The sequence below is a fragment of the Staurois parvus genome, unplaced genomic scaffold (genome assembly GCF_062004578.1).
Source record: "Staurois parvus isolate SC_StPar_1 unplaced genomic scaffold, SC_StPar_1.0 ptg000154l, whole genome shotgun sequence".
NCBI classification, from domain to species: domain Eukaryota; kingdom Metazoa; phylum Chordata; class Amphibia; order Anura; family Ranidae; genus Staurois; species Staurois parvus.
In genome coordinates this window covers 4,800,744-4,826,236 of record NW_028317950.1, presented here as the reverse complement: position 1 = coordinate 4,826,236, position 25,493 = coordinate 4,800,744, and the positions used below count along the sequence as shown (strand labels likewise).

The 25,493-nt window shown below is 48.4% G+C and overlaps 1 protein-coding gene across 3 annotated transcripts in view; it reads right to left on the bottom strand.

The window, feature by feature from the left end:
* PLXNB3 (plexin B3) overlaps positions 1-25,493 on the bottom strand; it is a 145,202-nt gene that overhangs the window by 79,458 nt on the left and 40,251 nt on the right. The window contains exons 1-2 of one of the 3 annotated variants that reach the window (XM_089674948.1): positions 14,365-14,497; positions 5,404-5,420 (exon numbers count right to left, since the gene is read on the bottom strand). The exons of 1 other annotated variant lie outside the window; for it this stretch is intronic. In XM_089674948.1, the coding sequence (XP_089531074.1) occupies positions 5,404-5,420; positions 14,365-14,497 (150 nt within the window). Of the gene's footprint in view, positions 1-5,403; positions 5,421-14,331; positions 14,498-25,493 lie in introns of those variants that run through there. One more of the 3 variants, XM_089674946.1, reaches the window with a different exon arrangement.

Genomic DNA, 25,493 nt, shown 5'->3' with positions numbered 1-25,493 from the left:
AAAATCGGCTGATATTCATACCGTTAGTGGGGAAAAATGTCAGTCATTTTTCTTACTTTTAAGAGATTTTGAAAATCGTCCAAGCTGGAAAATCCTGGGACGATTTGTTAGATCCGCTGATTTTCGCGGTAATTTATGGTCAAATCGGCCGTTCTTCTGGCCGATTTGACAATAAATTGACTATGAAGAAAAAGAAGAAATAGAAGAAATAGATTTTGCAGGAGAAGAAGAAATAGAATATCAAGAAGAAGAATAAAAGAAAAGAGAAGATGAAATAGATTTTGCAGAAGAAGATAGAGAAGAAAAAAAGTTTCAACATGGTATCTATTTGTATGCATTTCAGATACAGATGTTTCTATTCAAGTACAAATAGACACAATGTTGTTTCTCTTCTTCTTCTTCTGCATAATCTATTTCTTCTGTCAAATATAATAGCGGGTCTCTATGCAGGAACACCGCTATTATATTAATTGACGGCCGTAGAAGGGACTAAACCCGCAGACTTTTTTTTTTATTTAATTAGTGGCAACATCGGCCATCTGAACGATCGATTTACGATTTAAAAAAAAAAATTGCTGATTTTCCCCATGTCTATGGCCTGCTTAAATCATACTTTCTGGGGTTGCAGACACATTATGACAGCTTATCTGGAGCCTGCCAGTTGACTAAACACATCCCATGTCCCATAGAACTGCATATCTGTTTAAGATTCACACAGGTATAGAGAGAATGTTGGCTTATCTTCACACTGACCTTATAACCTTAACACACCCCATGCAGACATTCCAAATCACCTCATTTAATCTGAACAAAACCATGCCATGGAAGGCTAATCTTCAGTTAAGACCTGGGGGTCATAGGTCAGTAAAGCATTCTAAACACCATAAAAAATATAGCCTGACATGTACACAAAAATTTCATTTTTGGAATGTTCACTAGTTTTTCTAATAGTTAATGGGGTCAAATTGACATTTGTTTCAACTAAAACCAAAGAAGTAGGATGGAATGTTTTTCTCGAATGAACAAAATTCTAAACTGAATATGGTTTTCCTTCGGGGGGGGGGGGGAAATCATACTTATTGTAAGACGCATATGCATCTCCAAATCGACTTTAGAAGTCAAAACCTTGGCATAGCAACCAGTTTTTCAGGGGGTTTAGAAAATTTGTTTAGTCCATAAATGTACTCTTGGATGTTTTTTCGGACTTTTCTGCTGAATGTTTGAATGAAATGCTACTGGTGTATCGTGAGTTTGAGTTGGAGGTATTCACATATCAAACCTTCCATCAAAAATTCTGAAAATTATGGGAATTTATCCTTATTTGAGGATAGTGGCTGGAGCAGGGGCGGACTGACAACTCATGGGGCCCCCGGGCAATAGGGGATCATGGAGCCCCTGTGTCCTTGCTCAAACTCAAAAAAGCCTATGCAAAAGGTACCAGGGGCATCTCATGGGGCCCCCTACTGACCGCAGGCCCTTGGGCAGTGCCCAAGTTTCCAAATGGTCAGTCCGCCTCTGGGCTGGAGCCATGCAAATCATTGCTTTGTGTCATAGAGACATTGAGAAACGTGGGTTGGCAGTCCATTCAAAAGGAATAGGCTGTCCCAGGGGCGGACTGACAACTCATGGGGCCCCCGGGCAATAGGGGATCATGGAGCCCCTGTGTCCTTGCTCAAACTCAAAAAAGCCTATGCAAAAGGTACCAGGGGCATCTCATGGGGCCCCCTACTGACCGCAGGCCCTTGGGCAGTGCCCAAGTTTCCAAATGGTCAGTCCGCCTCTGGGCTGGAGCCATGCAAATCATTGCTTTGTGTCATAGAGACATTGAGAAACGTGGGTTGGCAGTCCATTCAAAAGGAATAGGCTGTCCCAGGGGCGGACTGACAACTCATGGGGCCCCCGGGCAATAGGGGATCATGGGGCCCCTGTGTCCTTGCCCAAACTCAAAAAAGCCTATGAAAAAAGGTACCAGGGGCATCTCATGGGGCCCCCTACTGACCCGGGGCCCTCGGGCAGTGCCCGAGTTTCCAAATGGTCAGTCCGCCCCTGCTGTCCTAACATAAGACACATAATGTGGGAAATCGTGGATACAGTAAGGAATTATTAAAACCCTGTTTTTTTGTCTTCTGTGTCTCATTGGGGGGCTCTCCTTTCACTTTCTGACCGTTAGAATACAAAGTGAGAAGAAATCTCTCCAAAGTGAGCTAAAACCTTAATTGGGAAATTGTCCTAGTATTCCTGTTCTGGTGACCACACAAAATTTTGGATTTTCTCTTTTGAGTTTCAGTGATTTTGTCTATTTTTGAGTTCCACTGACAATAGGTACCAGGACACAACAAGAGCTTAAGTATCTCCAGTAGGGACCCACTATTATTGTTCTGATGACCACTCAAAATTTTGGATTTTCTCTCTTTTTGAGTTCCAGTGACAAGGGTCACCAGAACATAACGAGAGGTTTGCAAAAAGCATGCTGATAGGAGGACAGAACAGAATGACTTAAGAGATGAACTCACTGTCCAGTTTCAGGCTGGAGGAGGGAGAGACAGGACTTGAAAATGTTATTTAACTGCAGTAGAGTAAAATCATGTCTCCAGCCCTGCCAAACAGGACTGTGCCATGTGGCAGAGCTGTGTAAATTCCAGTAATGGAGGGACAGAAATCATTTGACAAGCAAAACATTTGATAGGGGGGGGGTTCAAGTGCGGCTCTTGACGTCACCAAAAGGGAGTGCCGCACATAATATTTGGTAAATGTAATGTATTTAGCTGTTTACAAATGTCTTTGCGCACCAATGTACATTTTTTCTGTGCCAGTGTGCAGTTTGGTGCTTTTATTTTTTTCCAAAGGGTACCAAAATATATTGATGGAGTAAAATGCACTGCACAACAGTGATATGACCGTGCCTAATTGTTCTATGACAAATGTACGTCATCTGCTGGGTCCCTGTGCAGCTGAGTGCCCCATACCACTGGGGACCACAGTCAACGCAGCTAAACTGTGTTTTTTTCCCTCTAGGAAGGCTGAATGCAGCATTTGACTGTGACAGCTGAGTTGGAACACTAGAGGTTAACATAGACAGGAGGTATTATGTGTAATGTAATAGGGGCTACATTTTGCATTCAGGTGCAGGACAGCAAAACAATTCCCACTGCAGATCTATACTTGCGCAAAGAACAAGAAATCAAAGCATGCAGCCTTCAGGTTTAAAATGTTTATAAACCCAACCACAAAATATGTAGATTTCCTCTTCTGCATTTTCCAGATCAGCTAGGCAACAGAAATTTAACAGAGGAGTTAAAGTGGATCTAAAGTCAAGAACAAAAATGTAATTTGTTGGAACCTAACAGCCATGACTAGTGCACCCGAGATAGGTTCATCCAGACCCCACTACACCACCATTACCCTTCCATACCAATCCCCTTTACTTACTATACTTACAGAAAACACAACACCAATTTTGGAGTAAATGGCCAGCACGGCCTTTTATTAACCAATCAAGTTTAAACACATCAACCATTCCTTATAACAGAAAACATAAAGAGTTGTCGTTGGTCTTTGAAGGCACCACCAAAACGATCCGAAATGCACCTGCGGACAACCATATTCCACTAGGCCTCCAGCCGCAACCAACCAGCTCGGAGACAACCATACTGTCCGCAGTGCAGCACCACCACCTTCCAGTTAAACCTCGGTTAACTGGGAATGTTCCCGGGCACACCATACCAACGATGGGTCCCACACCATTTTGTACCTCCAAGATAAGAACCGCCTCCAAAGACCAACCACCGCCCAGGAACCAAAATCACCCCCCCCCCAGGAGGAACACAACATTCACCAAACAGGGCGGGCGGGAGGGAAGCTCTCTTTCGCACGTCCAGCTCCCAACTGACGCCCCTCCCCAGAACACTCCACCCTAAAGTGCAGGAGACCCCACCTACACTCTCCTCTACCAACCCGATCCCCCAGCTATCCTTTACCAACCCTAATACTAACATTAACCCTTACACATCTTCCTTCCCACTCTGGGCCTAGTCATGCCTGCCCTGCGCTAATTCTTTTCTTCTTTTTTCGCTGCGGGCATTTCTTGACTAGTGCACCCGAGATAGGTTCATCCAGACCCCACTACACCACCATTACCCTTCCATACCAATCCCCTTTACTTACTATACTTACAGAAAACTCAACACCAATTTTGGAGTAAATGGCCAGCACGGCCTTTTATTAACCAATCAAGTTTAAACACATCAACAATTCCTTATAACAGAAAACATAAAGAGTTGTCGTTGGTCTTTGAAGGCACCACCAAAACGATCCGAAATGCACCTGCGGACAACCATATTCCACTAGGCCTCCAGCCGCAACCAACCAGCTCGGAGACAACCATACTGTCCGCAGTGCAGCACCACCACCTTCCAGTTAAACCTCGGTTAACTGCGAATGTTCCCGGGCACACCATACCAACGATGGGTCCCACACCATTTTGTACCTCCAAGATAAGAACCGCCTCCAAAGACCAACCACCGCCACAGCACACTGGGTGAGCCCTTACCCATGCGTGCCACACCACAACAAACCCCTCCGAACTCCATCCCTTAGACCCAGAGACCAGAAATCCGCTCCAACCGCAGTCAGATGTACCCCAGCACTCCAAAGATACCTCCAAGTATCCACCTCTAGCTCCAGATGCCGGACCACCAGCCCCCCATCATGGACAAAGAAGCGCCCCACCTCCATGTCGACCTTCAGATGGATGCCACCCGCAGGAAGCACCAGGACATCTAGTGGGCCATCCCGTCGAGTCAAACGCTGCCCCCCTGCAGCACACGACCCCACAACATACCCGGCACACCCATCCAGCCGACAGAAGCTTCCTGCCCAGCCAACCCCAGCTGCCTACCAGTAGGCCTAACATCAGCCCACCGGGCCCCCCAAGAACACATAGGAGTGACCCAGGATCCACACCAGGCCACACCGCTCCCTCTGAAAGAAAAGGACAAGCAATACCCCCAGGACAATACATCACCCAGACAGGACAGGCACTCCCCCCAGGCCATGACAACAGAACACGAGACCCCACTAGACCCCCAACAGATGCGGACAAATGCACAGTCGAAATCTCCGTGAATCCCACCTACCAATACGTGCGACCCATATCCAACAAACCCCACCCGGCAGCTTCCGTAGTAGCCCCCATCCAAAGCGAATGCGAAGCACACAAGGACGCATCCAACCAGCCGCCGTGAAACACCGTCAGAAAACTGACACAAAGGGAATTAAGAGGACCCCTCAGCGTGCTGGAAAAAAGGACCCCTGCCCCACCGGACGATGGGATAGAAAATCTGGCACCGCACCCACTGGGCACACATAAGATGCTGGAAGAGCAAAGAACTGCACCCCATGCACCACGCCCCAACTGGTCCGTCCTAGACCGATGGACGAGCACCTCCACCCCAGTAAACCCAGCACACGACCACATCCCCCAATAACCCCCCAATAACTGATGTAGACGGACTACCAAACTCACCAAAACGCAATGCCCCCAAAAGGCCACCGCAAAGGCCGTACCGAAACAAACACCTCGAAGCCCGAAAGACACACAGACCGCAGGCGCACAAACCCAGACCCTAGCAACTCAACGGACACCGGATGCCGTGAATCCCTGCAGCGATGAGCCCTACGGGAACCCCGAAGGGCCTGTCGAACCCAAAAAGGCTTTCGTGAAAAACCCCGACACCCCAGCAACTTAAGAAGAAGGCCAAACCAGCCAACCGGCAATCAAACACAGCAGCCGACACCCCCCGCTCTAATTTCCGTGCCAAAATTACAACACAGCGAACCCACCTCAGGCCCCCACGGATCAATATTGACCCGCTGCAGCAGGTCCACCACTCCCGCCAGTAAAAATGCACCTGCGGACAACCATATGCCACTAGGCCTCCAGACGCAACCAACCAAGTCGGAGACAACCATACCATCCGCAGTGCAGCACCACCACCTGCCAGTTAAACCTTGGTTAACTGGAATGTACCCGGGCACACCATACCAACGATGGGTCCCACACCATTTAAGTCGAGTATGCAGACCATGTCGCCACACTCCCCGACTACCGGATCCAGCCTGCAACGACCCCAAGGCAAAATCCCACAGCCAGTCGGGACAAGGAACCCCGCGGTGCTCCTCCCCCAGCACCAACCCTCGGAATGTGTCCCACTGAAAATGAGCCAAAGCGACAACCAGAGTTTGCTCAACCCAGGGAGATGCACAGCATGAAGAAAAATGGTCAGCTGCAGGCAACGCAACACGAAATGGCGAAGCAGGCCAACCACCGACCGCGAAGAAGCGGAGACCCGATTGATGACCCGAACCACCCCCAAAAATGTTACACCGAAAATGAACCTTTACTTCCGAAAAATGCTCCCCCCACACGGCAACCACCAGCACCACCGGAAAAAAAAAAAAAAAATACCAACAGCACCAAGATACGAAGAACAAACCCCCCCGCCTCCCACCAGGAAGCAGGCCATGGAACTGCGCTCCACCGACTTCAGCAAAAGGCCCCACATCCCACGGAAGCCGCCGCATCCGGGAACAAATCCAGGTCAAAATAGCTCCCAGGGCCAGACATCCACAGAGCTCGCCTGTTGAAGGAATCCAAAAAGGTGAGCCAAATCAGCAATCGGCGGGAGAACACCCAACCCATCGGCAGTATACGGTAAGCGAAGGTAAGCTTTGCCCAACGACGACTGCCAGGCCCGCAGCTGAAACTTACACTTGCCCAGTACCCCACGAATCTCAACTTTGAAGGCCAACAGCTTGTCCTCAGGCAGCCGGCCCTCCACAGCTCCGGAATCCAAACAACGCCCAGGAAAGTAATCACCGCAGCCGGGCCCTCCGTCTCGTCCAACGCCAGCGGAATAACGAAACGTTGTGCAATGTGTTGCAAAGTGGCCAGCAAAAACTGCACATACCCCGGAAGCTGGCGGACCCACACAAAGAAAATCATCTAAATAACGGATGACCGCAGGCACCCCGGAGACATCCCGCACCACCCACTCCATGCATGAACTAAACTGCTCGAACAAAGCGTAGGATATAAAACACCCCATGAGAAGGCACTTCACAACATAAAACGAGCCTTCCCAACGACAACCCAAAAAACACGAAGACCGGACGGATGTACCCACAACAGCCGAAGCGCTGACTCAATATCCCATAACGCCAGGAGCGCACCACGCCCATACCGAAGAACCCAGAAAACTGCCGCATCGAACGACGTATACTACACCGCACCTGACTCTGTATCGATGGCGTCGGTCACCGACCCCACTGTCAGGAAAGACAGGTGAGGAATTAACCGAAACACATGAGGCTCCTTTTTGGGCACAACCCCCCAAGGGAGAAAAAGGAAACGGGCCGCCCACGCGGTCTAAACCCACTTCCTTACGCAACTTATCCGAAACCACCGCTGCATACTGCAAGGCCGACCGTGAGTTCCGCGCTAAAAGGAGGAATCGAAGTCAAAGTACACGGGATGCGGAAACCCTCCGAACAAAACTGGAACCGCCAGCAGAACCCCTACGCTTTGAGGCTGATTGTCCCGGGGAGAACGAACCACCAGCCCACCCCGAAAACAGACCAGAGGGCCTCGCCGGAGTCATGAGCTGTATCCAAAGGCCACGGACCGTATTGTCCCAGCGCAATGACGGGTAAACCGCCCTACGCTGCCGAAACTGTGCATCGCACCGTAGCCCAGCGATCCCCCCTTAAACCCAGGAGCCTTGCTAATAGCGTCAAGGGAACAGAAAACGCCGAGCAATGCTCAGGGGCCGTTTCCCCAATGACACTGGCCACAATCGCGAAAGCCTGCAACCAATTAGCAAAAGCATGCGGGATAAACGAAAAAGAACGCCGCTTCTCCGCGTCCTCCCGCCTGCCCTTGTCAACCCTCGACCCATCGACAGGCAGCCGCTCCAAGAGCAAGAGCGTGAAGATCCCGACATACACACCTCACCCAATCTACTCTCGTACATCCGAATGTCAATGCACACCAACGGGCCCTCGAACCACAGGCACCCTGCGAAGCCGCCCGGCCCTGGCACCCCCTGCACCCTCACCCAAGACCTGTGGATGGGACCGCCTAGCCCAGAGCACCGGACCCCGCCGTAACCACCCCTGACCCTAACCCAGAGAAGAAAACACCAGGCCCCCATGCGTCCCCATTATCCTGCCCTAGGCCCCCGCAAACATCCCCACCTGCAGGCGGGAATCACACAGAAACAGGCCCAGCACTCCCACTACCGCCCAGCGCAAAGCGCCGCAACAAGTCCCCAGCCGGACCGCAAATCACAGACCCCCGCACCAATACCCAACGAGATGATGCCGCCCCCCGACACCGCAGAAGCCCGCCCCCAACAGTTCCCGGAGAGCAGCTGAAAAGAAGAGAGCAGACCCCAAAAAAAATTGGTAACTCACCAGGCTGCCCAGGAGACGTCCCAGCAGCCGCGCGTCCAAAAATCCACCGGCGCCAAGCGGCCAGCTGTTGCCCCCGGATCGGGTTCCGACAGCTCGCCCTCCGATCGGTCCTCCTCCTCTCGATGACTGGATGGCCTCCCAGTCCCAGGAGCCACGGGTCCCGCAGGTCTGTGCCGCTCCTGCCGCCCAGCACCAGCCACGCTCCCTGACGACCCTGGGCACTTGCCAGCCCTCCGCCTAGCGCTTCACCTGTGGAAAAATTTTTTTTTTTTTTTTTTTTTGATGGAGCCACTGCTCCATGCTGACAGGGGGCCCGCCGGCTGCAGCACCAGACAGCCCGGCAGCTGCAGCAGGACATCTCCCCTCGCCGGGCACCCTCCCTGACAGGTGCCTTGTCAGCGGAGGAGCCGCTGTCATCCCGTCCTCACTGCCTTGCGGGCGGGGGGCGGGGCTTCGTCCACGAGTGACCCCGCCCCCCCGAACTCCGCCGAAGCCTAGGATTCCTCCCGGCCTACCCGGGAGCAGAGGCAGGAGAGCGCCCTGCCAGCGGGGGCCGGAGGGTCCCGAGTGGGGCTCCCATCATGGAGCCGAGCCCAGGGCTAGTAGGGAGAACGGGGGAAAGCTCTCCGGAGGCGCAGACCGCCCAGCACCTGGGCGCTCCCGCCCAACTACCTCCGAGGAGCCCGGGCCCTGCAGAAAAGCAGAGACCCGGCTCCGCAGCCAGGCCCTCCCCTTGGAGGCCGCAGACTCACCCAGCCCGGCCCAACCGTCCTTCTCATCCTGGCCTCCCCACAGGCAGACACAGGAGAGCGCCCTGCCAGCGGGGCCGGAGGGTCCCGAGTGGGGCTCCCGTTCTGGTCCTGAGCTCTCTGTGGGGCGGGCAAAAGTGCTCCGGAGGCCTAAGCACATGGGCGCTCCTGCCCCCCCTGCCACTGGTGACTAGCCCGGGCCCCGCAGGGAGGCAGAGACCCGGCTCCGCAGCCAGTACAGCCCCTGCAAGCCGCAGCTGGGCCAAATGTCCCTCCCTGGCAGCTGCCACTGTACCTAAACCTCAGGGAAGGACACCCTGGTGGAGGGCGAGAGGGAAGCTCTCTTTCCCACGTCCAGCTCCCAACTGACGCCCCTCCCCAGAACACTCCACCCTAAAGTGCAGGAGACCCCACCTACACTCTCCTCTACCAACCCGATCCCCCAGCTATCCTTTACCAACCCTAATACTAACATTAACCCTTACACATCTTCCTTCCCACTCTGGGCCTAGTCATGCCTGCCCTGCGCTAATTCTTTTCTTTTTTTTTCGCTGCGGGCATTTCTTGAGAAGTGGTGGCCCTCGCAAAACCCTGACCTCAATCGTATGGAGCACCTTTGGGAAGAATTGGAACACGGACTACAAGACAGGTTTTCTCATCCAACATTACCTGACCTCCCAAATACATTTCTGGCTAAATGGCCACAAATTCACAAACTCCAAAATCTTGTGTAAAGCCTTCCTCGAAGAGTGAAGGCTGTTACTTCCTCAAAAGGGGACAACTCCATTTTAATGCCCATGGCTTTTGAATAGCATGTCCAACAAGCTCATTTAGGTGTGATGGTCAGGTGTCAACAAACTTGCCAATATAGAGATCTTGATTCGTTTTAAAGTGTAACTAAACACAGGACCCTTTATTCACTATATCTGGTCTCCCCAGACCCTGCATTCACTATATCTGCTCTCCCCGTACCCTGCATTCACTATATCTGGTCTCCCCAGACCCTGCATTCACTATATCTGGTCTCCCAGGACCCTGTATTTACTATATCCGGTCTCCCCAGGCCCTGCATTCACTATATCTGGTCTCCCTGGACCCTGCATTCACTATATCCGGCCTCCCCAGACCCTGCATTCACTATATCCGGCCTCCCCAGACCCTGCATTCACTATATCCGGCCTCCCCAGACCCTGCATTCACTATATCCGGTCTCCCCAGGCCCTGCATTCACTATATCTGGTCTCCCTGGACCCCGCATTCACTATATCTGGTCTCCCCGGACCCTGCATTCACTATATCCGGCCTCCCCAGACCCTGCATTCACTATATCCGGCCTCCCCAGACCCTGCATTCACTATATCTGGTCTCCCCGGACCCTGCATTCACTATATATGGTCTCCCCGGACCTTGCATTCACTATATCCGATCTCCCACAGTACACACAACATGGAAATGCAATTATTTTAGTAAATATAAACTGCTAAATACCTTTTCTCATCAGCAGTATAGCAGTCTTGAGGCTTCTACCAGTGTCCAGCAGAACACTGGTTAAAGCCAGTAGGAGGTGTTTTAATGTTTCTCTAGGAGGATGCAGAACCCCTGACCTCTGTCTCGACATTGCTGATTGGTCCTGTACTGATCACATGCACTCTCCCAAGGAAAAAAAAAAAAAACCTCTCTAGCAATACACACCCAACTGAGCATGTGCAGAGTGACTCCACACTGATATGTCTTATCAGGAGATAAGAGGGGGACACTGAAAGAAGGGGGGGGATATGAGAAGTCAGTATCAAACAGTGTTTTTACACAATTCAGAGGACTAACTCCTTAGCAGGGGCGGACTGATAACTCATGGGGCCCCTGTGTCCTTGCCCACACTCAAAGCACACCCAAAAAAGCCTACAAAAAAGGTACCAGGGGCATTTCATGTGGCCCCCTACTGACCCCGAGCAGTGCCCGAGTGCTCGAATGGTCAGTCCGCCCCTGCCCCTTAGGTCCCACAGTGAGTATAACAAGCATGCTTTACTGCATATACAGACTGATTTTACTGTTGTGGATTTAGTAACACTTTAAAGTTCAACTCCATCCAAAGCTGGATAGCAGTTTGGCTGGTCCAGCAGAATTTTGATCCATCTATGGGCAGGCTGGTTGCATAGAAATTGATCCATTGATCACCTTAAGAAAAAACAATCTGACAATTTTTTTCCACTGGCAGTGATCATTGTATTCTGCTGATGGGGCTCCTTGCATTCCCCACCGGCAGAACACAATAGGTCTGTGGGAGGGCTTCCCCTATCAATACTGACTGTGTTGATGGGGGAACCAAGCAATTTTCAATTTTCTTTCCTTGAACATGCCTTCGAACAGTGTTGGTCAACTTGAAATAGGAGAACTTGACTTCATCAGAGGGCAGACAGAATATTTGGTGAAAATATCGCTACAGAAAGTCAAAGACTAAAAACACAATAGGAGATGGTCACAGAATGTGGACATGTTAAAATGGGGCGACTGAGGGCATACTTTGGGAGACAGTCATAGAATGGTGACACAATACATGAGATGGCTGGATATCAGTGCTATTAAAGACCCTTTTCATGTCTTCAAGACATGCTTCCAAAATCGTTCAACCTATCGGCCTCCTAAAAATTACTTGTGCCACATTTGATATTTCTCTCAACAAGACCCATTAAAAAGTTCAGAGGAAAAAATAAAACAAAAAGAGAAAAGAGATGGATAATACCCAGAACTGAATGCCAACGTTCACCTGACACTCCGAGGGTTTGCACGTCACATGCAATAACTGGAAATAGAACAGGAAGTAACGAACGATAAACATTTTTACGGGCCAGAAATCTTTAGTTACACAAATATTCTGTCATGCTGGAAAATTTTCAGTCACTCAAGCACAAAATCCTTGAGGCAGTCAACAGAACTATTGTCTTTATGTATGAGGGGCGTTCAAGTCAAACTTTTCATTTTACAGGTGTAAAAAGGGATGCTAGCCTGGAGGTACTACATGCAGTAGTAAATGGCAAGTGTGTCCTATTACTGATAGGTGGTGCACATGTCACGGGATCAGTCCAGAAACCATTAATCAAGATGGCAGACAGCATGGAACAGCGTGTGGTGATGACGTTTCTAGTGAACAAAGGCGTAAAATCTGCAGATATCTACAGAAGACTTCAAGCACAGTACAGTGAGAAGATGCTCTGCCGCAACAAGACATTTGGATGGTGTAAAGATGGCCGCACATCCATCAGTGACGATCTCGGTCGTGGTGGTTCCCACCCCACAGAAGTCATTCCTGTGAATACTCGGCGTGTGGAACGCCTGATCCCAGCCAATCGACGCATAACCTGTCGTGAAATTGCACAAGAGACAAATCTTTCTGTGGGAACGGTGAACACAATCAATCAGGCTGTCCTAGGATGGTTCAAGCATATTGACAAACCTTTCTATGCCAAAGTTTCCAGGCATTAGTTAAATGCTGGGATAAGTGTAAAAATGTAGCAGGGGAGTATGTTGAAAAACAAATGCAGTTTCCACTCCTTTAAGTTTGTTCTTTTATTATATAAACTCTAAAGTCCTGGTTTGACTTGAATTCCCCTGTAGAAAGCATCACACCATGTCCAACCATTAAAAGAAAAAGACAAAGAAATACTATAGTATGAAATCTGAGGAGCTTGGTAGGTGCCTAAAGAGGTAATCTAGTGTAAAAATCCAACACTATGCACTTTAGGTACTTTAGGCAGCTGGGTGTCCATTTGTACTTGCGAGTGGTTACAGCCTTTTTCAACCCGTTTACTTTTGAGGAACCCTTAAAATTAATTTCAGGTCTAGAAGAACACCCCCTAAAAATAATTCATTAGGGGTCAGTGGGAAACATGCCCCTACACTGTTGGTCAGTAGGAAGAAAAAACCCCTTGCAGTGACTTTCAGAATGCCAATCTTAGAGACAGCTAAATAGATTATTGCGTCACGCCGCTGGCTCTGAAAAGTGGCATTGGCCCGGGAGTTCCAGGGTCAATGCCCCTTGGCAGAGCCAAGCACTGGCCCTATCAAATGAGAGGGTGAATCAGCCACAGCTCAGGAAATTCCAAGGAACCTCTGGAGCAGCCTTTCCTAACCAAGGTTCCTCTGAACCCTAGGGTTCCCCCAGAACAGCCCTTCTTGTCTAGGATTCTGCTGAACCCTAGAGTTCCTCCAGAGTAGCCCTTCTCATCTGAGGTACCTCCAGAGCAGCCCTTCTTATCCACAGTTCTGTAGAACCCTAGGGTTCCTCCAGAACAGCCTTTCTCATTCAGCATTCTGCTGAACCCTAGGATTCCTCCAGACTAACCCTTCTCATCCAAGGTACCTCCAGAGCAGCTCTTCTTATCCAAGGCTCTGTAGAACCCTAGGGTTCCTCCAGAGCAGCCTTTCTCAATCAAGGTTCCTTCAAAGAGCGCTAGGGGTTCCTTGAGCAATGAGCAATATCTGCCTCTCAGATAAGTAACCACTGGCAACAATGATCTTTTTAGCTATCTGTAAGGGGGGATTCTTTTCAATGACCACGAACATAAGGAGCAATCTTCTCACTGATTGTCATACTAACGTACCATGAGCTGTAAATACTGTCAGTACTAGCAGGGGTTCCTTGAAATCAGAATGCTATGTCAAGGTTTTCACCTGTAAAAAGGTTGAGGAAGACTGCTCTGGAGGAACCTTATGGTTTCTCTGAACACAGGGTTGAGAACGGCTGATTTATAGTTTAAAGAATTAACTTGGCACCACCTTTCCTAACCTTCCCAAATGATGCAATTGGAAGCTTTTGTTCTCCAACTGCTTACAACAGCCTGCTGGTTTCCACATTCATCTGACTCCCAAAATCTAAATCTATTAGTCCCTTTTGCATTATTCATATCTGTTGGAGATTAAAAAAAGCCAGTTTAGCAAACCTTCAAAGTGACATCAAGCTATATAATACACTCAGTGAGTATAAAAGCAGAACTAGTTGTTGGTGAATTAAACAACATCAATTAAAACTTCACTTTTTCATTCAGCATGGCCAATATTTCACAGCTACCATTAAAAAAGTGGAGGAAAAGAAGAAGCAGGAACAGGTACTCACAATCCCGTAAGTCTGAATGCTTGTGAAAGGTTTCTCCACAACTATACACAGCCCATAGTGACAGCACAGGAACAATAGGCAGATGTGTGAATGTAGGGACCAGGAGATGCCCAGGGGGGTCTGACACATTAAGAGATGGAGCGGAAACTGCAAGTAGCTCTGTCATTGGACGGATTTATTCTCCTCTCCCCCTCCCTATTGGAGTTACAGTGACAGCATCTGCCACATGGGGAATACTGGTGACATCCCGCTATACAGGGCTCTGCTGTGTAGACCCAAGCTCTCTGTAACTCTTTCTATGCCTGGCGGAAACCTCCTCCCCCCTGTCAAAAGGCAAGTGAGCAGACAAAGAGGAGGGCAGGGGGCCAAATTCCAACATGGAGAGCCAGCACAAGCAATTTGCATGAGAATGATGAATTCTTCCCAGTGTTAGCCTTGCACAGAGGGTGACAGAGATTGGACTTCCAGTCCCCAACAACGTCCCTCTGTCCCCGGAAAGCAGTGAACGTGGCTCACACGCAACACGTCCCCTGGGGACGGGGCTAGGACAGAAGTGTGTGACATCAGCTGGCTGGCCACAACTAGGACCAACGGCTCATGGCCTTCAATTAATTAGAGAACCTTTTAATGTCCCCCAAACACCTGATCAACCTGTCTGTCTGTAGTCTGTCAACCAAGGGCGGTCTGACAACTCATGGGGCCCCCGGGCAATAGGGGATCATGGGGCTCCTGTGTCCTTGCCAGGGGCGGACTTACCATTTGGAAACTCGGGCCCCATGATATACCCCTGGTACCTTTTTCATAGGCTTTTTTGAGTTCGGGCAAGGACACAGGGGCCCCATGATCCCCTATTGCCCAGGGGCCCCAGGAGTTGTCAGTCCACCCCTGGTCCTTGCCCAAACTCAAAAAAGCCTATGAAAAAGGTACCAGGGGCATCTCATGGGGCGCCCTACTGACCCCGGGCCCTCGGGTAGTGCCCGAGTTTCCAAATGGTCAGTCCGCCCCTGCTGTCGACCACCACCCGACTGCTTCTTTGTAAAGGTGCTCAAGAAAAAAAAAAAGTCTACCCAAACCCACAAAAATTTATATTTTTAGTGGTTAGACTCTGGTTCGAATCCTGGTCAGGACATTATCTGCATGGAGTTTGCATATTTGTGCTTTTGTGGGTTCCCTGATAAATCTGTCTTTAGTCAATTGACCGCCACCCAACTGCTTCTTTTTGCAGGTGCTCAAGAACACGTTAAAAGCCTACCAAAACGTAATAATTTAGTGGTTATCCGAACCCCAGTCAGGACACTATCTGCATGGAGTTTGCATATTCTTCTTGTGCTTTTGTAGGTTTCCTGATCGATCTGTTTGTCTTTAGTTGGTTGACTGCCACCCAACTGGCATTCTGGTTTTCTCCCACGTTCCAAAATCATGTTGGCAGGTTAATTTGCTCCTATGTGAACTGGCGCTAGTATGTATATGAATGTAAGATAGGGACCTTAGATTATAAGCTCTTGAGGGATTGATGTGAATGGACATTATATAAAGTGCTGTGTAATTTGTCAGCGCTATATAAATCCCTGTAAAAAAGAAATAAATATTGCAGCTTACCAGTCCTTAGATGTAATGGCTGCATTAGTTTTTTTTTTTAACTCTTACACATTTTATGTGCCAAGGTGACAATGCTTGCTCACGCTGTGCGGCTCGCGTTTTCACGGGCTCAGCAACCCATTTATTTGAATGGGTTGCTGCGTCAATGTTTCACGCTGGGAAAAGGTCCATGCACCTTTTCCAAAATGAATCCACACGGAAGCTGCATAGTCTTTTTAACCATGCGGTTTCTATGCAGTTCCCGCACCCACGAGCGTAATGCAGCGTGTGGGCTAGTGTAACCCTGACCCCACTGCATTTATCTATGGAGCAGCAGTGGTGTCACCTTAGAACAGCAATTGTGTTGGGACTTAAGGTGGAGGTGTTTTTAGATCCACCGAAGTTAACTTGGCAGGGATAATAACATTGTGTGGAATTTCTGCTAAAACTGAATTCCAGGTATATTTTTTATTGCATAGTTACATTGGATCAGGTTGGACCAATATAATTATGCATATTCCATACCTGAGGGATCCGTGTGGAAACTGCAAATCACTGTAGTAGTCACAACCAGGGGCGGACTGACCATTTGGAAACTGTGGCACTGCTCGAGGGCCCGGGGTCAGTAGGGAGCCCCATGAGATGCCCCGGGTACCTTTTTCATAGGCTTTTTTGAGTTTGGGCAAGGACAGAGGGGCCCCATGATCCCCTATTGCCCCGGGGCCCCATGAGTTGCCAGTCCGCCCCTGGTCACAACTACTACATTATTTACCACTGTCATCCAAGTCCTGAGCTGGGTGGTTGCCCTCCTGCATAGTGAACGCAGGAGGTCACTCGCTGGGCATGGGCACCATTCACAGAATGCCTTGTAATTTTTCTTAATGAATGCAAGATACTCTCTGATTGGGCAAGGTGAAAAGGCGGGCAATGGTGTCACAATCTCTACATCTCTGTGATATACAGTAGCTTTCCTAAGCAAAGAAAGTTTCTTTGTTCTAAGGGCAGGTTCAATTTAGAACTAATCCTATTGTAAATAGCCTGTTTAGTGTTTACAGAGCTCAGTAGCTCAAGTGAAAATTTACACACCAATGAAAGAAGTCTGTGACTTTGCCCATACTCATGCTCCCCATCCCTCCATACACTACAGTGTCTGAAGTGGAACATGCATGCAGCTGTGCTGTTTTAGACAAACCACTGCGCTCTGGGATCTTTTATCATATCATTTTGTTTGACAGAGATATACTATATCAGGGGTGGACTGACAACTCATGGGGCCTTCGGGCAATAGGGGATTATGGGGCCCCTGTGTCCTCACCCACACTCAAACCACACCCAAAAAAGCCTCTGAAAGGTACCAGGGGCATCTCATGGGGCCCCCTATTGACCCTGGGCCCTCGGGTAGTGCTCGAATGGTCAGTCCGCCCCTGTACTATATATATATATATATATATATATATATATATATATATATATATATATATATATATATATATATATATATATATATATATACACATACATACATACACACACACATACACACACACACACAGTATATACATTATATGCAAATAGAGAAAAAATGAAAAAGTGACCCACCCTATTACAGTTTCCCTTTAAAGTCAGCTAATCAGTTGACAAACTCAGCAGGATGTGTTATTCCTATGGACTAGTAAGGTCTTTTGTGCTGGCAGTTGGCAACCACAAGCACCGTAACTGGGTACCCTGCCAGGACTTCATACGGGTGGGAGGCAGTGACTGGCAGCTCGAGTACACACTGCACCCACTTCTATGCCAGGGTGACCTGACAGAGCCCAGGGAAGAGTTTCCCACACGTCAGATGCAGGCAGAAGCTTCGAAGACAGCACAGATGAAAGTTTGGCTCTTGCCAACTCCAAAGTCCAGACAAGACTATTTATCTAAAAACGTTAATAGTAATGCCGAAAATAGGTTATTATTTGATGCCCATAGACCAGATGTTTGCAATCCTAGCACTGCCTGCAATAATAGGATCAAGATGGAGTTAAAGCTTATATTCAGACAAAACTTAATCTTAAAGTAAAAAAGTGAGGAAGTGTTAGAATATCTGTTGGGTTTTTACTGCTAACCAGGGCTCCATTGGCAAGCTTTCCCTTCATTTCCTATGGTGGAAACAACGGTTTACCAAGAAAAGAAGTGAGGGCAATCCCCCCCCAGCACTTTTTTATTGCTTTCTGTTAGGGACTATTCACTTTCTGTCTGGTAATGCCATTGTTAATATTTCTAACAGACCCCTGCAGCAGCATAAACCAGGCAGGGTTCTAAGCTTTAGAGCCTATGTAGACCTGAGGTTGGGGGTTAAGCAAAATTATAACCCTTCCCCACTCCCATCTGCAAAGTCACATTTGACAGTCAGTACCGCCATCAAATATGACCCATTCAAACGATGGGGAACGTGCTGCAACCACCTTGGTGTGGCACCTGTGGGGACAAAACAAATGGTGTGGAGACATCATATTGCCTCCTCACTGCCCATCATGGATCGCTTCTCCGGAGTGGCGGCAATTTAGCCATATGTTTTAACTTTTCCTTACCCATTCTATCCTAAAAAAACCCAAAACTTTTGGTTGGATATACACTGTAAACTAAAGGAGCCAAAAAGAGCAACAAACCATCATCTCAACAGTCCAAAACAGGGGCGGACTGACCATTTCAAAACTCGGGCACTACCCGAGGGCCCGGGGTCAGTAGGGGGCCCCATGAGATGCCCCTGGTACCTTTATCACAGGCTTTTTTGAGTTTGGGTAAGGACGCAGGGGCCCCATGATCCCCTCTTGCTTGGGAGCCCCATGGATTGTCAGTCTGCCCCTGGTCCAAAAGGTCCCAATGAATATCACTCAACTAGGGACTTTGGACTCTTGAGACAAACCTTTGCTGACCATTTTTAGTTCATTTACATTTGAATTTCTCAATCTGAATGACCACCTTTGATTTGGAGGGGGGTCCTCGCTTTTGTGAGGAGCAGCCAAATTTAAGTCATTAGGCTCAGCAATTTACTTCTTTTGATGGGCAAAGACCTGAGTGCAGTGCCTCACCTCCACCTTCTCTTGGACTTATACTTTCTAAACCAGTGGTTCCCAAACTTTTTGAGATCATGGCCTGGACAATTCCAAAACTTTCCATGCCCCAAGAGTAACAACTGAAGTTTATACTCAAACAATAAAAGTATGGGAATGCAAAACATGTATAGAAATGTTAGAAGACTCTGGATGAGGCTGGGTGTCACTTGGAGGGGATGGAGGTTCTGCAGTGGGTTAGGGGACTCTGCAGAAGACTTGGTGACCCTTTATGTGGGTAAGATTTCTGAAGGGGGCCATGTGGAAGTTTCAAAGTCTGGAGACTCTGTAGCAGGCTTTGGGGGCACCGTGGAGGTTGAAGGATCAGTTCCCCATCCCCCCAGAATGTGGGCCACTCTGGGAGGTTGGGAGGGGGCATGAGGACCTTAAGAGATGTTCAGCTGGCTGGAGGCCCTGGAGAAGGGAGAGGGCCATGTTGATAGTTGATAACTACCCTGTTGCTATACTAAATTTGCAAACAAGTGCAAGAAAATTGAAAATTTCCCACAGTCCATATGGCCAATTGCTACTTTGATCCTGAGAACTCTTCTTTCGATAGGAGCTCGGGCATCCCCTGAGCTCCAGCACCTTTTATTCCAATAAGCTGCAGCAAGTCATTCTCACCTCTTTGTTTATGTGAGCTGTAAGGCAGAAATAACCCGGCCAACCAGTTCATTGGAGTAAAAAAATTGAGTTTGGGTATAAATGAGTTCGGTGGATGCCTAAGCTCATTTTTAATCTTTATGTGAAGTCTTTATGAAACTCGACACGTCCAGAAGTGTCGATCTCCTGGGTCCTCCACAAATCTCACTTGTTCCTCAGGCTGCCCTCCATCTCATTGCAGTCTCATACAATGCAAGGAAATCAGTAGGAGGATCTAATAAGAACTATGGAAGAAGCAGGAGATCAACAATCCTGGAGGTGTCAGTTTTTCTGTAGATTTCTCAAGATCAAAGTAGTATTGGGCAGTTCGGAGAACATGAAATGGGAGTTGTCCATTCTTATTTCATGACTTAGTATAAAAAAATTAAGTGTAGATGTTTTTGGCCAGATAAGTTGCATGTAAACCTTAATGGTTTTTGGCAACTATGAAAAAACAAACAAACATTCTTCAGTATCAGCAAAGATTTTCCAGCTTGTTGGGCAGTTATGCGTGTTTTAAAAATGCAGTTTTGTGGTGCATGATGATTGGTTCTTTTTCCTTGGAGACCCTATTTCTACACTAAAGGAGACCTACACTAAGAAGACCGATAGGCTACCATTGATTAAATTTTCTAGTCAATTGCCCATCTAATACGCTAAATTGCAGGATTTAAAGCCCAACACCGGACACAATCAGCTTACTCAGGTTAAAGCTGCTGAAGACTCTGCTGCCTCAGGAGCCACCTCCTGTGAAGAACACTTTCTTCTACGTTCTGCAAATGTGGTTTACATACCAGGGGAAGCACAGTTTCCACTCTACTTTCAGGCCGCTAGGATGTAGACACTACAGGTCTTATAGACCATCCCTGAGGTGTGTCTATGCCTCCCTCTCCTCCTAGCCATTCACAAAACAAAGCCTGGGGCTGTGTGCGAGTTGGGCTGTATACATTTTCCATTGACTGACCCAGAACAAGTATGCAGATCAGGTGTTCTGACTTTCCTCTAAGACACGGGTGTGGAGCAAGCATGCCCTTGGTGAAGTCAAAGTATTGAGGGTGGAGGAAGCCAGGCAACCAGCATTTTCAGAAGGTCAACCATGGCAGCCTACATTTCTCCATCAGCACAGGTCCCCTTCTACCGCCCAGGCAGATATTAGGCTCCCTTCACATTGTGCCACTGCATTTTAAATGATGCAATTCATAGCAATGAAACAGAAACAGGGCCTGCACCTCCTCCGTATACAAGGAATAACTCATAAGCCCAAGAATAAAAGCATTGCCCTATTACTGGAGTATGGTTGCGTACAGCCATTCACCTCTATGGCCATTTGAACGTGTCACATGCAGCTCCCCAGGCTTGGAAAAATGCCAGAATGTTTACATTACAGACAGGGGCGGACTGACCATTTGGAAACTCGGGCACTGCCCGAGGGCCCAGGGTCAGTAGGGGGCCCCATGAGATGCCCCTGGTACCTTTTTCATAGGCTTTTTTGAGTTTGGGCAAGGACACGGGGCCCCATGATTCCCTATTGCCCGGGGGCCCCATGAGTTGTCAGTCCACCCCTGATTACAGCATATTTGTGCCTCAAACTGGCCATGGGCATGGGTTCCAAAAGTCATGGTGAGTTTGGAAACCTTAAATTGACACTAAACAATATCCTTATTCTCTGGAAAAAAATTCACACACATCCATCTCTGAATAGCCCTGTAATGTCATTTTCATGAAATGACTTATCACTGTGTTCTCTGTGAGCTGCAGAACCTCTCCTTTTCCCACACGCTTCCATTTGCTTGGAATGAGCAGTGCATGTTAGTTGTGGTCTTGTGCAGTGCTTTAAGCACACTACATATCCCATAGTCCATAGCCCATCCAGTCCATAGCCCATCATCAGAGCCAACAGTGCCCATAGAGCCCAGAGTCCATAGAGCCCAGAGCCTGCAGAACCCAGAGCCCGCAGAACCCAGAGCCCGCAGAACCCAGAGCCCGCAGAACCCAGAGCCCGCAGAACCCAGAGCCCGCAGAACCCAGAGCCCACAGAACCCAGAGCCCACAGAACCCAGAGCCCAGAGCCCACAGAACCCAGAGCCCACAGAACCCATAGCCCACAGAACCCAGAGCCCACAGAGTCCATAGCACCCAGAGCTCACAGATCCCTGACTCCACACAGAGCCCACAGAATCCATAGAGCCCACAGAATCCATAGAGCCCACAGAATCCATAGAGCCCACAGAATCCATAGAGCCCACAGAATCCATAGAGCCCACAGAATCCATAGAGCCCATAGAACCCACAGAATCCAGAGCCCACAGAATTTACAGAGCTCACAGCCCACAGAACCCATGGAATCCATAGAGGCCAAAGCCCACAGAATTCTCAAAGCCCAAAGAACCCATGGAATCCAGAGCCCAAAAAGTCCACATAATTCACAGAGCCCAGAGCTCACAGAACCCATAGAGTCCCCAGAACTCACAGTCCATCTTAGGAGCGAGCCAGAGAGGATTCCAGCATACAGTAGGACCACAGAGGAGGAATGTAGCCACCTTCCAACAGGAAGTCAGATCACAGCAGCAAAAAAAAGGGATTTGGAGATTTGAAGGAGGCGAAGAGCAATAGAAGGGACTTTCCTCAGTTTAGAATACAATAGAGTTTTTTTTTAAACCAGAGTTCAGTGTAACTTTAAGGACAAGAAGCTAAATAGATATGTATATATAAATGCACATTTACACACACACCCCTAGCTAAAGCAAAACTGGAGCTGCAAATACACGTTAATGTTGCTGCAGACAACAGCTCCAGTCCCGGACCCCCAGCCTCCCATTCCAGAACTTGGCCCCATATTGATTGGATTTATTAGACTCCTGGACATATCACTGTCATCCCTTCCTATGAAGGCCCGCAGAAGATCATTTACAACTGGACCGGCTTTCCCACACCGAGGCGGCTCTCTAGTCTGGCAGAGACCCTGACCTCCCCCACCCACCCTCCAGCCTCTGAGCTCAGTGCCAGCACAGCCTGTGAAAGCCCCTCTTTGTCTGGGGGGGTCTTCGATAATGTCTCTCTGGAAACAAAAAGGATTCTTCTCTCAAACCATGAAAATAATTGAGACATCTCAATAATGAGTCACTAAAGACGCCCTTCAAAACACGACAAGGATCCATTGGTGAGAATTCTATTTGCCACATATGCAGCCAATCTGTCAGAATGCAAATATGGAAGCCACGCATGTTGACTTGTTTTTAAAGCTCATCTCTGGACAAATGTGACCCCAACCCCCACCCAATCCCCGGATTTAGGCAAGCCAAAGGGGCTTTAGGTAGATTTTTTATTATAAATCTAGTGATTAGTTAAGGGGGGGAGGGGGGTGTTCCTGAAGATTCCCCTGGGATTGTCATTCTTATGCTTGGTTGCCTATCCAGAGAATCAAATGTGTAGAGAAGCCTTTCTCAACCTTTTCAACGCAGAGGAACCCTTGACAGTCTCAGGGAACCCCTGCTAAAAATGACTATCTACAATTCATGATACATTAGTGTGATAGGCAAAAATACTTCTTACACTTAGTTTTTGGACGAATTACCCCCTTACAGATTGCTAAAAGGATCAATGGTGTCAGTGGGAACTTACCTGAGAGGCAACAATTGCTCACTGCTCAAAGAACCCCTAGCAACCTCTGGAGGAACTTTAGGGTTCCACGGAACCCTGGTTGAGAAACCCTGGTGTAGAATGTGACCTGACCTGCATACATGTTCCAGGCAATGCACTGAGGTATGGATAAGGATGACAGCCTTGGAGCTTGCACCAGCAATGGCAGTATAATTTTTCTGTCATAACAGTAGTATCACTTTAAATGTTACCCTACAACTCCATCTTAAAGGGTACCTGTGCAATTTATGGACTATCCTGTTCTTTGGCTCATAAATGCTTAAGTAGCAACCAAGGGCAGACTGACAACTCATGGGGCCACTGGGAAATAGGGGATCATGGGGCCCCTGTGTCCTTGCCCAAACTCAAAAAAGCCTATGATAAAAGGTACCAGGGGTATCTCATGGGGCCCCTACTGCCCCCATGCCCTCGGGCAGTGCCAGAGTTTCCAAATGGTCAGTCCGCCCCTGGTAGCAACGTCATCAAGGTTTGGGCACATGGCACCTTATGTCTTAGAAGAGTCTCTGGTATGGTTGGGCTGCATTCTTTGATATACAAGTTCAGCCCAGAAAAGGTTTGCCTCCATGGTCCACCGTAAGCCAGTAACAGGTAGACTTCAAAGCAGCAAGCATCAACTAGGTTCCTCCAGAGGTTCCTCCTTGAGCTGACACGTCTATTTATTGTAAGCCCCAGTTCACATACATGCGAATTGGATGCGTTTTAAACCACATGTGATATGTGAAACAAATCGACTTTCTATGGAGCCTGTTCACATATGTGTGGGCTGGCCATTAAAGAATCAGGTACAACTCACTGAATGAAATTGGTGCAGACTCCAGTCGCACTAAAACCGGCCTCGCACATATGTGAACCCAGTCTAAGGGACATTCTTCCCACTGACCACCAATGTAAGGGACATTCTTCCCACTGACCACCAATGCAAGGGACATTCGTCCCACTGACCACCAATGCAAGGGACATTCGTCCCACTGACCACCAATGTAAGGGACATTCTTCCCACTGACCACCAATGTAAGTAGCATTCTTCCCACTGACCACCAATGTAAGTAGCATTCTTCCCACTGACAACCAATGTAAGGGACATTCTTCCCACTGATCACCAATGTAAGGGACATTCTTCCCACTGACCACCAATGTAAGTAGCATTCTTCCCACTGACAACCAATGTAATTAGCATTCTTCCCACTGACAACCAATGTAAGGGACATTCTTCCCACTGATCACCAATGTAAGGGGCATACTTCCCACTGACAACCAATGTAAGGGACATTCTTCCCACTGATCATCAATGTAAGTAGCATTCTTCCCACTGACAACCAATGTAAGGGACATTCTTCCCACTGACAACCAATGTAAGGGACATTCTTCCCACTGACAACCAATGTAAGGGACATTCTTCCCACTGACAACCAATGTAAGGGACATTCTTCCCACTGACAACCAATGTAAGGGACATTCTTCCCACTGACCACCAATGTAAGTGTTGCCAGCTATATCATTATGCCTTCAAGGACATTTACAGATGAGACTATGATTATTCTTTTCCCCTCTAGTGCCCAGTACTGGGACTGTTACATTACAGCGTGAATCCAGGTCTACTGACCGTAGAGGATCTTGGGACCTGTAGTCCTATAGCCAATACATTCTGTATTTCTGAATACTGACTGACATACAACTACCAAAGAGCTAGGGAACCAAAAGGATGCTGGGAAAACAGATATATTCTACAGCTAGGGGCTGGCTTGCTCTCTTTATGTGGGATTCAGAGCTGAACACAGGGGGACTGTCATTCTACCCCAAAGACAGATTGCTGGCCTACTGCTGCAGGACACATCAGTTCAGCACAGTGGTGATGCCGATCTCCACACTGGGATCACATCAGATTCTCTGCATCGGGACCGTCATTGTTCGGTCTTCACACAGACATCTCTGCACAACTCTGCACATTGCTGTAAATAGCCAAGAGCCTGAGCAAGAACTCTTGCTCCTAAGAGGGTTCTGGATACGGTAAGTGGAGACATACCATGAAGGCTCTGGATACGGTAAGTGGAGACATACCATGGGGGTCTGGATACGGTAAGTGGGGACATACCATGGGGGCTCTGGATACGGTAAGTGGAGACATACCATGAAGGCTCTGGATACGGTAAGTGGAGACATACCATGAAGGCTCTGGATACGGTAAGT